Source organism: Pollachius pollachius (assembly GCF_949987615.1).
Source record: "Pollachius pollachius genome assembly, chromosome: 15".
Taxonomy (NCBI): domain Eukaryota; kingdom Metazoa; phylum Chordata; class Actinopteri; order Gadiformes; family Gadidae; genus Pollachius; species Pollachius pollachius.
In genome coordinates, this window is record NC_136948.1 from 12,839,087 (window position 1) to 12,851,865 (window position 12,779).

At 50.6% G+C, this 12,779-nt stretch overlaps 1 protein-coding gene across 1 annotated transcript; it reads right to left on the minus strand.

Moving 5' to 3' along the window:
• Positions 1–433: 433 nt before the first annotated feature.
• tgfb3 (transforming growth factor, beta 3) lies at positions 434–12,692 on the minus strand. Its single transcript, XM_079752078.1, has 7 exons — positions 12,041–12,692; positions 6,565–6,722; positions 4,494–4,623; positions 4,202–4,309; positions 2,962–3,133; positions 1,423–1,576; positions 434–864 (listed from the first exon to the last, which is right to left on the minus strand). The coding sequence occupies exons 1-7, from the start codon at positions 12,384–12,386 to the stop codon at positions 706–708; spliced, it is 1,227 nt and encodes a 408-aa protein (XP_079608204.1). The 5' UTR covers positions 12,387–12,692; the 3' UTR covers positions 434–705.
• Between the last annotated feature and the right edge of the window lie 87 nt (positions 12,693–12,779).

The window sequence follows — 12,779 nt, forward strand, 5'->3', positions numbered from 1 at the left end:
TATTTTTTCTTGTAAATATTTAATACACCATACAGAGTTTGCTGTCCACATGGAGAGTCAGTTTGGCGTTTACAACTGCAACTGCCTCAGTCCTTGAGTTTGCAGTGGTCATGGAAGAGGACAATGTTCAGGTCCTCTTGTCATTACATCTGTGGCGTGGAATGCCCGTTTCTGTTGCAACGACACAAAGTTACAAGCGGTTTGGAGATGCAAGACGAGCAGGGGAGACAAACTCGACCGGACGTCCTCTCTAGGATTTCCGAGAGCGTCATTGGGAAAAGCTGTTCGTTGGAAGGTGATTGCGTTCATGCTCATGCCATCAGACCTCAAGTCGAGCTGCAGGTCTCTTCTCATTATCTAACGGGTTTCCATTTCGGGGGGGGGGGGGGGGGGGGGGGGGGGAGCGAGAGAGAGAGCAAGGAAACATGGAAACATGAGGTGACGGTGGGGTGATGGGCTGGGTGGAGGTGGACAGAGGTACTCGTGAAGGGGGCAGCATACCCCCCTCACCCCACCCTGTCCCCCTCCTGAGTGGTGCTTCCCCCCACCCGGGAGATCAGCTGGGGGGGGTCTCTCTTGATTGGGGGAGGGGAAGGGCGGGGTCGGTCAGAGGTTCTGGAGTCCTCCTGTCTAACTGCACTTGGGTGGGGTTGGGGGGGGGGGGGCTCTTGGTCGAGGTCGGTCAGAGGTTCGGGGTCCTCCCGTCTAACTGCACTTGCAGGACTTGACGATCATGTTGGAGAGCTGCTCCACCTTGGGCGTGCGGCCCACGTAGTACAGGATGGTGAGGGGCTCCAGGTCCTGGGGCACGCAGCAGGGCGAGGCGGACGCCTCCGGGTTCAGGGTGTTGTAGAGGCTGAGGAGCTGCGGAGACGCAAGGCAAACACACCTTCACATTTAGCTGACAACTTTTTGTTTTTGCAGGCTTTTACTGTAGAGTGAGTTAGACAGGAAGGTATGGGAGAGAGAGGGGAAGACATGCAGCAAAGAACCTTCAAACCCAGGTGGCTGCGATCAGAACTGAGCCTTAATGGTACGCGCTCTTCCCAATGAGCCACCGGGTCACCCCAAGCAGAAGCTGTTATCCGAATTGACTTACGGTACATACACACATTCACACACCGACGGCGGAGTCAATCATGCATGGCGACAGCCAGCTCGTCAGGAGCAGTTGGGGTGAGGGGACACCTCGACCCTCAGCTAGGGTCCCCTCGTACTAGCAACCTCCGGTTACAAGGCAACCCGCCATACCTCCTAAGCTATGCCCACCCCAACACGGCCAAAGACCGTGAGCAACGCAATGTGGTTTCATCCCGATACAGTTGAGCGGTTAAACGGTGACGAGGTTAGACAGTGGGGCGGTTAAACAGTGGCATGGTTTAACAGTGGATTGGCGGCTGTTTCTTTTTTTGAGGTCCTCACCGAGCTATGGGTGGTGTCTGCGCTGCGGAGGTAAGGGCAGGGGCCGGAGCAGAAGTTGGCGTAGTAGCCTTTGGGCTCGTGGATCCACTTCCAGCCCAGGTGCTGGCGGAAGTCAATGTAGAGCGGTCTCACGCAGCAGTTCTCCTCGTAGTTGCTGCAGGAGAGCAAGAGGAGAAGCATGTGGAAAAAGAAGAAAAGATCACTCCAGAGTTTCAGGAAAAACTATTACTATTACGAACTGTGTACATTTCACTGCCAATGGCATCACAGAAACTGTCAAGGGCGGGGGGGGGGGGGGGGAGAGAGCGAGAGACGGGGCTGGAAAGCAACAACAACAAAAAAAAAAGAATTCCACTTGAAGGTGCGCCCTTATTTTCCCTCTTGGAGGCGGGCCAGATGCCTTGCTGCTGCCTTCCAGCCCCTGGTTTGGAATTCAGAGGTGAGGCCGCGGCGCGTACGATGGAAGCCTTCCTCACCAGCGAGCCTTTGAACGGATCCTGACTTGTACTCTGCGGTGGCTGACGCCTCTGCCACGCTCGGCTGGCTGATTAACCAGCCCTGCGTATGCCCACTGCGCGTCTCCATCCCCTCATTGGAGTGGGAAACGGCATCTCGTATTACCGGCTCCAAGGTCGCTGGGGCCATATTTGAATGCTTGACAATACAGAGACAGGCCCCTGAAAAGACCGGTGGCAGACTCCACAGTTTTTCCTCCACCGGTGTAATGTACACTGAGGAGAAGCAGCCTGAGGAATGCAGGAGCTTTCATGAGCCAAATCAAACCTAGGATCTCGCATTCGTATAGCAGGCATCTTAAGGGTGTAGGAAGGTTTCAATCTCCTGATCTGTGGTTCCAAGAGTGCATTCCAAGCCGCCATCTCTGTACTCTTTGGCCAATAATTCTTGTTATTATTCTAGAATTTGGAGGAAGCCAATAGGAGGGTTTCAATCACAAGGTTCTGAATTTCGATCGAAGGAGTTCAAGCCTGTTCAGGACCATCTTGGTACTTGCCCAACATTCTAGAATGTGAAACCGTCCTCCTTGTTAATATTCTAGAATCCTGGTTACTATAAGGTGAAAAAGCAGCACTAAGATTAAGGGAAAAAGCAGCACTAAGATTAAGGTTTGGAATGTGTGTGTCATCATGTGATGCCCTGCTGTACTCTATAAGGCCCATGAATACACAAGGGTTAAACTTCAACCTGCTGCCCCACCTCGTCACGTATAAAGTAACCTGCATTGTGTTTAGTGTTGGACTGATTAACCAGCGCTGCTTTATGGACTGTTAATAAAACGATGTTGTTACCCATACTAGGTATATTTACACACACATTGTGTTAAAAACGGTATTTCTTAAAATAACCCATAACACCGCCATCCCATCTCATTCCAAAGCGATCCAACCGATGCGCTGCCGTAACTTCCACCAGCTCCCAGCGCAGCTGCTGTTGCTATGAAAAAGCGCTAAATTTAGAAAGGGCGGGAAAAACACGAGTTAATGTATTACGTTTCCCCAGAGTTTGGAAAAGTTTTCTTACGAGAAGCAGTAATTGGTGTCGAGTGCCCGCTTGCGCCGGCGGGAAGAGGACTGGGCGTCCAGCCGGTGAGGGGGCAGCATCATCAGGATCAGGTGGGGATACACCTCCTTCTGCTGCTTCTTCAGACGGCTCATGTCCAGGCGGATCTGCTCCTCGTACTCCGGCTCCATAGCTGCAGGGGGTCCCGGTTCAATTAGTTCATCGTTATGGGATTGCAGTGCTTTTACCCCAATTGGCTGATAAGGGGGATTTAGGAGCATGTCATTACGGAGTAGGTAGGGGTTAGGTACTCTAGGTGGTCAGGTCAGGCCATGAAGGCTTGGGGGATAAAACCCAGGACCTTTGGGCTGGGGGTCGACACCACGGCCCCGTCCTCTGTTAAGGTAAATAAAACAGGACTTCAACAGTAGCAGCAACAAAGGTCAGGGACGGAAGTCGCACTGAATGATGACCCTGTCCACAGCAGGAATTAAAGAGGAAAGACACGCGAGGCTCTGGAGTTGAGAAGATCCTCACTAGAGGGGGCTAACCCTGGTCTCACGCTTCCTCCTAGTCCTCCATCTTCCCTAGACCCCAGAGCGGGGACCTCGGCTCCTCCTTCCCAGACATCTCCCCCCTCGGCTCGTGTGTCTGCTCATCCACTCTGGCCCTGATAGCTAAAGCAGCGAGGATCTCAGGAGAGACGCACGCCGCCTGTGGACGCCTCTCTTTCACGCGCGCAGCCAAGCGTCTGAGCACCGTGGCAGCACATTCCTCCTGGCCCCGCCAGGCAGGGGAGGGTTCCCAAGACCCGGACCCGGGGCCCCAACGCTAAGTGAGATACCAGACCGATTGTATTCTCATGCTCTTTGTCTCTCCTCTCTCTCTACCGCTCGCTCCCTCTCTCTACCCTCTCAGTCTCGCTCTTTCACCCATCTTCTCACCCTCCCTCCCTCAACCTCTCTCTTTCTTTCAATCTCTTTTTTTCTCTCTCTTTCACTCTCTCTCTCTCTCTCTCTCTCTCTCTCTCTCTCTCTCTCTACCTCTCTACCTCTATCTACCTCCATCTCTCACTACCAGACCTTCTTCCTTTTGGCTTGAGGTTGATCCAGGATCAGAGGGATAGCAGGTCAGCCAATAAACAGCTGTTGGCCAAATCGACCCGTCCTAGCCTCTGTCACTGATCTACGAGGGAACACAGTCCGGTGTGACGTCAGCCTCCGCTGCCTCCGTCCAGCCAAAGCATCTGAGGGAGCCTCACCTTTGAACTTGACCTCCAGCAGCTCATTGACTTTCTCGTCGATGTCCCCGTTGGGGATGAAGGTGTGGCAGGGGCAGTGCACGCTGATCTCCAGGCCCAGATTGGTCTCTGGGTAGAATACATACCGAAGGAATATGAGTTAGAGGTACTTCCTCCCCCCCCCCAACCCCACAGGCACTTGCTCTTTATATAGTCAAGCTATTAACGGCAGCCGTTGGCACCGGCGACGTTGATATGTGCCACAATAAAAAGCTGTTGTCGAGGAAAGGTTCCGAAAGGCGTCCCAACTCACGGCGGTACATCAGCCACTCCCGGACCGTCTCGGTGACGTCGAAGGAGATCCACTCGGGTGTGCCCTTGGTCAGCACGTTCTTGCCCCCGATGTAGCGCTGCTTGGCGATGTGGTCGTCCTTCTGCAGGATCTGCAGGAGGGTGAGGAAGACTCACAGTGTGAGGCCGTCTGCCAATGGGTTCGCTTAATACTTGCGTTGTTATGCATGGACATGCCGAGTGTGGTGCATGCGGTGGCTGTGCATGCATGCAGACACGCGTGGCAGCATGCATGCACATTGTGAGTGTAAAGGCTCTCTTTCCTTTTCCCCTTTTACTTTGTCTCTCTCCCACATACACAAACACACACACATGCACACACAGACACACACATTTACACGCATACACATGCACAGACATGCACACACACACATGCACAGACATACACACACACGCATGCACACATGTACACACACACATTCAGACACACACACAGACACATAGACACACACACACAAGCACGCATGTACATGCATAGACACACACATGCTCAGACACACACACACACACACACACACACACACAACCAGACGACAATGCAGCCAGAGCTGTCTGCGCTAGACTCTCCAGGACGCCTTGGGCCAAATGTCTTCACTTCATGGAAAAAGTGAGTCCTTGTGTTGTTATCCCTATTTTGCAAGTTAATGCCTGTGTGTTACCCTGCTGCCAATGGGACCCTGTCTGTCCCTCCCATCGCTAGTTCATACTTCAGACTACAGCTGGGATCCCATCGTTTTCGGTTTGTCCATACAGTAACAGGCTAGACAGTGCGGTACAGTACCAGGCTAGTCAGGGCGGTACAGTACCAGGCTAGTCAGGGCCATACAGTACCAGGCTAGTCAGGGCCATACAGTACCAGGCTAGCAGCGGTGCAGTGATCCATCAACACGTTGAGCCATCAATAACAGCTGTGAATCTTCATGACAGTTGAACCTGGCGTTCAGAGTGCTCAATCACAGCGGCGGCGTACCGCAGAATCACAACCTCCGACCGGATACAACGGCGCACTCGCTGTGCAGAAAGAGGCTTATCTCACAGAGAGTTAAGTGTTTGGCCATGTAGCCGTGGCGCTTAGCCTCACAGCCCAGGCGGGGATAACCAGGTTCCTGAACAATGTCCGCATCTAATCTGGCTTCCGCTGGGAACAGGGGGCCCGCGGGCTGCCAACGCTGCCCTTGCCAATCAACTCGCGAGCTAAAGTGTGGGGGCGAGCGTCTCGGCTTACCTCCCCCGGGGCCCGACCCTGCCTCTATCTCCTCCTCAGGGCCCCTGGAAACAATCTGGGGGCCTGACAGGCTGCGCTAGGCCCCGGCCAGAGCCCGCCTCTGAGGCGGTATGCAGTCCGGAGACGCTTGTCTCCCTGGCAGGAAATGTTGGAACCCGATCATCGCTCCCAGTCTCTCATGGGAGATTAATGAGGAAATCGAGGCAAGTATCCATCCTTCTGGCCACTGCATGCAGACGTCCACCAGACAGACACCGCTAGGAGCACACGACCGTCGGAAAAAGAGCATCACACATGACACACAGAGAACGCAGGTGCAGAGGTGTATGTCTCTTGTCGGACGTGCGACGGTGTGACGCGACGAGGACGGGGAAACGGACGGAGAGCGACGGTCCAGGAAGAAGAAAGCATAGAATGGCGATTCTAGAGTAACTCCACATCGGCTGGAGCGAGCTCATAAATTCATCGTAATGTAAAAGCCATTCGAGGGAAAAGAAACACATGGAATAAGGATCAGCCGGCCAGCAGTCGTAACGAGCCCTGATAGAAACGGGATCATCTTTTTGGTGACGACGCAGAGAGCTCTTCAGTGGACGTTCCCAGACAGTGGGACCGGACTGGTGGTAACAGACAACGGGACCGGACTGGGGGAACCGCAGTGGGGGGGCCAGAATGGGGGGGCCGGACTGGTGGGACCGGACTGGTGGACCAGATTGCTCGAATGGACTGGGGGGAACAGATTGGTAAACTGGTGGACCGGACTAGTGGACCGGACTCGGGGGGCTGGACTGGGGGGCCAGACTCGTACCTGGTAGAGCTCGATCCTCTGCTCGTTCCTCCTGGAGCTGGAGTTGGGGATCCTCAGGGCGCGGAACTCAGCCCGGAACAGGTTGGTGGAGTTCTTCTCCATGTCGGACACGTTGAAGCGGAACAGCTTGGAGGTGATGCTCTTGGGGCACAGGTCGTCTACGGCAAAACACACGAAATGACACCTGGGTTGTTAGAAAAAGCGTTGAATGAAAGGGTTGTTTGCTTTTGCATTTATATTTACATTTAGGGCACTGAGCAGACACTGTTATCCAAAGAAGTCAGAAGAAGAAAGAGAAACAATATATCCCTGTCGGTACAGTAAGGAGGTTCCAATTGTCAGTGCCAAGCACTAACAATTGTTAGGTTAACCCATTCCCTGTATACAACAAACATTAAGGTCCAGGACGTACAACATACAATAAAGTTGTTAAATATGAGTTCAATAAAAGGGTTGTTTTCCTTTTGATAAATGAAATGATCTGCTTTCTGACCAGAGGGGAACCTTTTTCTTTCATTTTGATCCCGTCCCCCTGAGCAGTGACCTCATTGTTTGTTATCACGGCCCGTTTTTCCATTTATCCTGCCTGCACACAGTTGGATGTGTTTACAGTGAATATTAATGTGCTGATTTTGATCACTGTCGTGGATCTGACACTAGCGATCCGGATGTTTCACAGAAAGTGGTTCTAGGTATTCTCCTAAGCCCTCCCCAGGGTAGAGAACCCCAGCCTCACTTCCATCTGCTCATGCTTTGTGTGCAGTCTGATCACGAATCATGAAATCAAAACCAAATGTCCCATGCGCTGATAAAGCAAAAGGCATGAGGAGGGAGATGGCCTGCGTACTCCTCCGCTCCTCCTCCTCCTCCTCCTTCACCAGTGCTGGAGAACCAACAGGTGCTCCTGGGGGTTAGGAGCCAAGCCAAGGGGATCTGGGCTAGGAACATGGTGGAACAGTCTACCAGTAACACCTGGACCAATAGGCTTCTGCCTCGGTGTGTCTGAGAGGGCAGAGGGAGGGTGTCTCCCTGGTGACAAGGGATCTGCCCATCAGATGACAGTCAGCACCCACTAGGAATGAAGTGTGAGGTTATGTGGTAAGTGAGTGAGTGAGTGAGAGAGAGAGAGTATTGGAACCAGCAGACCAGTAATAGCAGTGGTATGAGTTCTCTCTAAATGACTTCCTGTTGGTCAGCACTCTCGAAAAACGTTAGTTTTTTTTAATACTGTAATACCACAAAATGGTTTATTATTCTAACAGACTGAGCACAGGCCCTGTTGAGTGAAATAAGCAAACGGCAGGCTTGTAATGAGTCCAGTGGAAAGAGACATTTACAGCCAAGCCAGCCATTGCTAATGTATTGGTTTTAACTTTAGCATTATTACCCCGTTTATTAGCTAGTATTTATTAGCTGTCAGACTGGCTACCTGTCTAATCCCGAGCTGTTTTAAAGGTTTGTTTTAACAGAAGTTCCACCAAAGGGAAGTTGAAAGTGTCATGAGGTGGCCCATCTCCCGGTATCTGTAATCCATTTGACTCTTGATTTTTATTTCACTGAGTTCTCTCAGAGATTATCTGATATTTCCATGTTGCTTTTTCACTTTTTGGGGGGGGAGGGGGGGGGGAGTCAGTTCCAGCCACTTTCCCTATTTATAGAAGGCGATCTTAGTGTGCAATGAGTGCATCCCGTCGAGATATCTGTCCAGTTTTTCCATCACACAATCTGGAAGGAAACTCGCCAGCTTTTGCTTCCCTTCAGTCTTCCCCCTCAAAGTTCCTATCTCACCCCTTCCAACTCACCCCCTGCCTGTCTCAAAGAAGAACGTGGAAACTTCTCCCCAATTTGAGACGAGATTTCTATTTCTAATCAAGCACTTGGTTTCCTTTTGGATTGGCTAATTTCCTCTCCCCCTCAGGTTTTAGGGGGGATTTCGCGTTGGGGATACAAAGGTCATTTTTTCTGTGTTGCAGAGTCATTGGGGATTGCTTTTTGTTATAAGGAACAAATAAACATTGCAATCATCAAGTCTGTTCAGATGAGCTTTTCTTGGACCTTAATAGTCTGAATAATGACGATGATGTCTAATACTCATGATGTTATACACAGTCATCCTCATGAACCTTCTACCACTGATTGAACTACTGTTGGCGGGTGGTTGAGGAATGGCTCCCGGAAAAGATGCTTCACTTTCCCCTATTTACTGGCCCATGGATGGACTTCAGGAATCCAACGCTAACACTGGCCTGGAAGTCTGACCGCGGCTCTAAAAGCTCCTCGTAAAAACACTGTCTGACCCTGACACCGCTCCCTGTCGCCCCATCCACCGCCATGCCCCCCCCCTCCGGCACCGCCCACTCACACCCCTGCCCCCGGCCCCTTATCTCCTCTCATGTCTGGGCTGGCTGCCCAATGTTGTCTGGAGCAGGCCGGCCTCACCCGTTACGTCACACAGAAGACCCCCTGCTAGACACAGTGGCCCACGGGGCAGCCGCTCTGTCGCTCCGTCCAGAGCCATGTGGAGGGGAAGCACTAGGCAGTAGGAAGCGGGACGGGGGCAGGTGCTGGCCAGCTGTGGAGGCTGGTTGCTTAGTGGGCGTCCTCTGCCAGCCCAGCGCTGAGACTACAGAATTCAAGGACTCGTATAACTTAGGAGAGTCAAAGCTTTCTTGGAAGGAAGACTGTATTTTCTGCGCATAATTGTGACTGATTTCAAACAATGGTTCATGTTTGATTGGATTAGTCGTCATGTACGCCAGCTATGATAAGATTACAGTTTTTCGCAAGCCAATGTGTTCTGTAACTAGTCTACTGAGATCTTTCCGAATAACAACATAAAAACACTGTCATAAGCGAACGGCCTACACACACACACAAACACACACACACACACACACACACACACACACACAGTGTGTAATGGCAGGGGAGTGGAGGCGGGGTCTTGCTGTGCTGCATGTGTAACTTGGGCTCCACGTGTAGGTAGTGGGCGGGGCCAGTGAGTGGGAGGGGCTTCAGCAACATGATGGAGCTCTCCCCTTAAGGAAGACTCACAGTGGAGCTCTCCCCTTAAGGAAGACTCACAGTGGAGCTCTTCCCTTAAGGAAGACTCACAGTGGAGCTCTCCCCTTAAGGAAGACTCACAGTGGAGCTCTCCCCTAAAGGAAGACTCCTGAGGGAGCTCTCCCCTTAAGGAAGACTCCTAAGAGAGCTCTCCCCTTAAGGATGACTCATGATGGAGCTCTCCCCTTAAGGCAGACTCATGATGGAGCTCTCCCCTTAAGGCAGACTCATGATGGAGCTCTCCCCTTAAGGCGGACTCATGCTTTTTCCACACGATCAAAGCGAAAGAGGAAAGAACGGCAGCGGCCAGAAATATCTCTCTCTCCCTCTCTGTCTCTATCTCTCTCTCTCTTCCTGGGATGAGATCATCGTTCTACTAGTCTGTGTATCAGCAACGCTGCCGTGTCCTCGCTTTCTTTTGGCCTAGGTCTCCTTTATCCTTATACCGCCCATAAATAATGACCTTATCGCCCAAATATTACAATCTTTTTCTTTGCCTGTCACCAGCTGTCAGGCACCACGTGGTTGTGTCCAGTGGCTGCAGAGGGTTTACACAGGGAGAACATAAGTGAATTATGACAATTATAAGAGTGTTAGACCAATGCTATTCATAGACTATACAAACATAACATTCAAAAGAGGGGATAGACCGTACTCTCGCTCATCTTCAGGAGTCTTTTAAGACCTTAGCAGGCACAGACAACTTGAATAAATGGGCAATATATGTTGTACTTTACTACCCAACATGTCTCTTGGTTAGAAAGTGTTGGAAAATGTAGTCCAATGTTTGCCCATGATTGACACATCACTTTGTGATGCAAAACATTGAGATTACTCTTTCTGTCAGCCTTTTTCTTCAATCTCCAATCACCCAAAATATATGGTGTTACTCATAGTTATAGAATAAGATAAGTTTTCTGTTTTTACCAAGCCCCCTAACTCGGTTAGAAAAGTAAAAGCTGGACTTTCCTATCCCAAAAACAGTGGATGTAAAAGCCATTAGATTAAATAGAAAATGGCCTCTACAGTATTACTGCGGTGACAGACATTACGCTCCCAGATACTAAAACAGTCCTTGCTTTCTTAGGAAATTGCATAATGGAAAATGAAATAGAATACCCCATTATTTTTTTAATCCATTTTGGCCATCCACGTTATTGGGACACACACACACACACACACACACACACACACACACACACACACACACACACACACACACACACACACACACACACACACACTGTCACACACACACACACACACCAACATACACACACAGACACACACTGTCACACACACACACACACACACACACACACACACACACACTCTTCAGGTAACCTGCTCAGGGACAACAGACCGCCACAGGGGCCACTGTGTGACAGACAGGGTAATGTATACGTCCTCCTGGGCAACGGGCCATTTGCTGATGCTATTCCTGAGAGCTCAGTGTGTGTTGGGAGGTCGGGGCTACCTCTGACCCGTGCGTGAACACCGTTTTAGAGCTGTGTGTTTTGAGCGTCAGGGGCACTTCGCAGAAGCCATAAAAACGCGTTTGAATCCGGTGGGAGACTTCTGCAGGAGCCAAGGGAGACTCTGTAGGGTAGAGTCCAAACAGCTGCCGAGCAGCACCTGATCACACCACACAGATCCACTTCTAACCAGTGAGATCTAACCCGTGCACATGTTTTGGCTTGGCTGCTGCTTTGTTTTCATGCGATTAAACCTGGAATTAAGGGAACAATCATTTCATTTGAGTTTATATGGAAAATCCCAATATTCACGAGCAAGGTCTTTTAACCATTACGCCCAAACCAATAAACGCCCAATCCAGTAAAGACTGGGGATGGTAACGGTGGGCAAATGTAGTTAAATTCAGGGCCATAAAGTTGGGTATGAATTATTGAAGTTGGCAGAGTTAGACTTAACTGCCTGAGAATTTTTCCCTATTCGGAATCTGTCAGACTATCGTGTGTGGAGTTCCCATGGCTTTGGTGTGAGGTATGCAGGAGGAATGGTGCTCTTTCCAATTAGACTGTTTACCTTGCACACTATCGCGCGCACTATTGCGCACGCACAGGAGCGGCCGCGCGTAAAGGCTGCGCAGAACTGAGTTATGATTCATCTCACGGGTATAGCGTTGATTTATAGTACAAAAGAGTAGCCTCGAACCGTATTTTGTTTTGCTTGGACGTTTACTTACAGGTTACTAAATAACCACGTTGAATGTCACGTATTTCAATTCATTCATCTATTTATTTCATCTGAAGTTTATTGGGCACACTTTTGGGTAATTGATTTCGCAGGCTCACACATGGTGTAGTTCACACACACAAGCGTGCCAATAACGCAACCTTCCTCTGGGTTTAATTCTGTCTACGTATGACTAAGGACGGGGGGGACCACTCACTGTTTTCCGGCGGGCCGTTGATCATGTTGAATTTGTAAATCTCTTTGGCATAGTACTCGGTCTCAGTGTTATCCTGACCGCAGTTCTGCTGGCGGTCCCTGCCCAGCTCCTCGATCAGTTCCTTGGTGCTGTTGTACAGCGCCAGCACCTGGAGAGGCACCTGGTTGGTTCCAATGGTCTGAGGGGGGCTGGTGAGACGGAGCTTACTGAGGATCTGACCCCGGATCGCCTCCACTCGCTTCTTCTTGATGTGGTCGATGTCCACCGTGGTGCAGGTGGACAGCGACAGAGTCATTGTAACGCAGTTTGAGATCAGGAACAAAAGGAGCGCCTTACACAAATCCATACTCCTGCTTAAATAGATACTCACAACTAAGGTGTTTTCAAGTTAAGAAGAAAATAACTTAATTCCGATTTGAAAAGTGTTCCCTATCTGTTTGTCATTCTTTTTTTCCGAGGAATCCCATTGTGTCAAGTGTCATCTGTGCAAAATGACATAAATAATCCATGATATTTTCTTTAGGAAACCAGACCGACTCTTCATCTCAGCATGTCTTCATTCCTTTTGGCCGAACGCACGCATGTGTTTTCATCTTCAATCCCAAGATATCAGTCCCGACATCATCACACTTCACACCGCCCGTCCGTCCACTCTAAACACTCAACAGATGGGGGCTATCCTCCCCTGCGCTTCTCTTTATAGTCACAGCCACCGGTGACGTGTTTGGGGGCGGGTGCG

Coding starts and splice junctions, on each gene's coding strand:
- tgfb3 (XM_079752078.1), bottom strand. CDS start 12,386: ATGGATTTGTGTAAGGCGCTCCTTTTGTTCCTGATCTCAAACTGCGTT. Junction 6,723..12,040: donor CAACGGCCCGCCGGAAAACA/GTGAGTGGTCCC, acceptor GTTTTGCCGTAG/ACGACCTGTGCCCCAAGAGC. Junction 4,624..6,564: donor AGAGGATCGAGCTCTACCAG/GTACGAGTCTGG, acceptor ACCCTCCTGCAG/ATCCTGCAGAAGGACGACCA.